General features: G+C 51.1%; 1 protein-coding gene across 1 annotated transcript in view; it reads left to right on the plus strand.

The window, feature by feature from the left end:
* Nucleotides 1-2,831, plus strand: part of LOC142879210 (fidgetin-like) — a 35,765-nt gene extending 32,934 nt beyond the window's left edge. Inside the window, exon 3 of the mRNA XM_076012409.1 lies at nt 1-2,831. This exon is cut by the window's left edge and continues 1,033 nt beyond it. Within this exon, the coding sequence (XP_075868524.1) occupies nt 1-1,249 (1,249 nt within the window). The 3' untranslated portion in view covers nt 1,250-2,831.
* The last annotated feature ends 383 nt before the right edge of the window (nt 2,832-3,214 follow it).

A 3,214-nucleotide genomic window follows, 5' to 3' on the forward strand; every position in this document is an offset into this window, starting at 1 on the left:
CAGCAGCAGCGCCAACGGCGGCGGCGGATTTGACAGAAACGGCGAGAAATCGTCTTTACCTTTTAATCCACAGAAGCAGTCGACCATGTCCTCAGATCAGCAGCAGAGGAAGTACGGCAGCCAGGCGCCAGGTGGGCCGCTGACTCCGCCCGCCTACGCCTCCTCCTCCGCCCTGGGGGGCTCCCGCTCGGCGGATTCCCTGGTCGGCTTCACCTCGCCGCCCCTGGGCGAGCAGGGCGCCGAAGACCACCGCCTGCACCTCTCGCACGGTGCCCCTGGGCCGCCCTCCTCCTCCTCTTCCTCCTCGTCCAACGCTGAGGAGCGGCTGAAGACCAGCGACCCGCACCTCCTCGACATGGTCACCTCCGAGATCGTCCAGCAGGGCCCCCCGGTGGACTGGTGTGACATCGCGGGACTGGAGATGGCCAAGGCCACCCTGAAGGAGGAGGTTCTGTGGCCCATCCTGCGGCCGGATGTGTTCAGCGGCCTTGGCCCGGCCTCGCGCTGCGTGCTGCTCTTCGGCCCCAGGGGCAGCGGCAGGACGTTGCTGGGCCGCTGCCTAGCCAGCCAGCTCGGCGCCCCCTTTCTGCAGCTCAGTGGCTCCATGCTGGCCACCAAGTGGCTAGCGGACGGCGAGAAGATCATCCGCGCCTCCTTCCTGGTGGCACGGTGCCGGCAGCCGTCGGTACTGTTCATCGGCGAGGTGGACACGCTGCTCTCAGCCCACGTCAGCGACGAGAGTCCCGTCAGCCGGCTGAAGGGCGAGCTGCTGGCCCAGCTGGACTCGCTGCTCTCGGGCTCGGGCGAAGACGCCGGCAGCCAGGTACTGGTGGTGTGCTCCACCAGCAGCCCCCAGGACGTGGACGAGGGGCTCCGCCGGTACTTTGCCCGCCGGGTCCTGGTTCCCCTGCCGGACGCCAGCGCCCGCCACCAGATGGTGAACCAGCTCCTGACCCAGTCGCAGCACAAGTGCTGCCTGAGCGAGGAGGAGCTGGCGCTGCTGGTCCAGCGCACTGAGGGCTTCTCCGGCCTGGACCTGGCCCGGCTCTGCCAGGAGGCACTGGTGGGCCTACTGCACGCCGCCTCGGCGCAGGGCATGGACTTGACGGGCATGGTTCCCCGGGGGCAGTTCAGACCCCTCACCTACCAGGACTTTGAGAGCGTCTTCTGCAAGTTCCAAGCCAGTATATCGCAGAAAGAGATCGACACGTACACCGAGTGGAACAAGATGTTTGGCTGCAGCCAGTAGGAACATATAGATTCCGAGAAAGCGAGAGGCATCCACGATTCCTCCCCTCGACACGAGCAGGGTTTTGTGCGAGCAGACACGTTTTCCCGTTTTTTGCAGTTAATGAGCGAGAGTTTTAATTCGAAATGCTTGACAGCCCCCAGAAAAGCCAGGCATTGTTTACACATTGCGAGGGAGTTTGGTATCAGAAGAGACGCCACAGTGTCTGCGTGTGTGTATATAGATCTTTACGTTCTTCTTGACATTTAGTTGGCGATCCAAGTGCCTGAAGTGGTGCTTTCAGATTTCTTTTTCTTTTGGTTTACTCACCCCCCCCCAACACTCCACCCCTCCCTCCATCATACCCAAAAATAAAGGAAAAATCTACATTTTACGGCATGAGCTGACAATTATGATCAAAAAGCTTTAAAAACTTTTAGCGGTCGGGTGCCGGTCCAATCGTTCCTTACTGTCTGACGGTATTCCGGGTCCCTCCCCCCTTCGACTCACATTCATCACTTCTGATACACAAAACAAACCAACCAACCAAACCAACCAATTAACCAACCAACCGACTAACCAACCAACCCAACGAACAAAAACTCAGGAAAGTGTTTTGTGAATTGTACCGTACCTCAAGACATTTTTTGATGGAAAAGCACTAAGGTCTGACGGGAGGGTCCATGATGGAAGAGTTGTTTTCTTTGTTGTTTTTCTTTACGAAGTAGGCAGCGTGGCGTACCTCATCTGGCTGGATAAAGAGGTGACGATGAATGTAACTTGGCATGTTCTGAAATTATGGGACATGATTTGACTTGACTTGATTTCCTCGAGCACCCACCTCCCTCCCCCGACCTCCTTCACAGCAGGTGCATTGGTCACCTGCTTCTTCTTCTGCTTCTTCTTGACCAATTCTTCTTGCTAACTTCCATTGACACGTACAAAATTTCAAACTGTGTCAACCAGCCTCTTTTTTTGTTTGTTTTTATCTAATTTTCTATTTGAAGAGGCAGACTTTGGGATGGTAGGAGATGCATATTTATTAAATCAACACAATGGCACCGTTGTTTGAAGTGAGTGGTCTGGGCTTCACACAACCCCCGAATCATTCATCTTAAATTCTTTGTTGCGGCGAGAACAACACATCCATTGTTTAATACTTAGGTAAACTGGCTTTTTTTTTTTTTTTTTCTTGCTTTGCTTTCTTGCTGAGTCTGAAATGAGAAGTGTAGGCAGCCACCTCGACTGAGCGGCGCTATCCAGATTTCCACATTTATAATTTACAAAGAAACGAAGCGTTAAACCAAATTCTGAGGATTTGTTTTTTTTTTTGTAGACAGCGGTTGTGATGATTTGCCAAGTTAACGCGCTGCTCGATTCAGCCGTAATTTCAAAGAATTGAATGAAAGGAGTCTCTCTCTCATCTGAATCCTCAGTCATAAAGCAAATAAGAGAAAGGCACTCAAATATAAAGTGTTACATTTACATCACATCACTAGCAGACTCAAAAGTTAATTTAGGTTTATTGTATGATTTTTTTGATTTTGGATCCTGACATTTACAGATTACTGACTCACAGTCATTATTTTTAAATTGAAATATTTCATCATGGACTGATATGGAGTTATTGATCTTGCAAAATTGCCTCATTGCAGAACAGTATTAACTGTGGCATAACATGCCTACAGTCGTCAAAGGCCCGGCGTGTGAAATTTTGTCTCATTCAATGGCAAGGAAGCAGATCTCAAACAGTGTTAATGTCCCCGCCTCTACTTCACCTCTGTCTGTCGAGGTCCAATCACAAAACCCAGAACACGTCCATGTTCTCTTCTACTCCTGACGAGCAACATTTCTCCTTTTATGTAAATATAAACATTAGCAAATAAAAACCACAAGTTATTTTCAGTGCTTTTATGTAACTAATATCACATATGTATTTTTTTTTTTCAACTTGAATTTCCTGCTCGTAGGTCCACAAATTGGGCC

This window comes from Nelusetta ayraudi, unplaced genomic scaffold (genome assembly GCF_046127955.1).
Source record: "Nelusetta ayraudi isolate G7.1 ecotype Tasmania unplaced genomic scaffold, CSIRO-AGI_Nayr_v1 ptg000006l, whole genome shotgun sequence".
In the NCBI taxonomy this organism is placed as follows: Eukaryota; Metazoa; Chordata; class Actinopteri; order Tetraodontiformes; family Monacanthidae; genus Nelusetta; species Nelusetta ayraudi.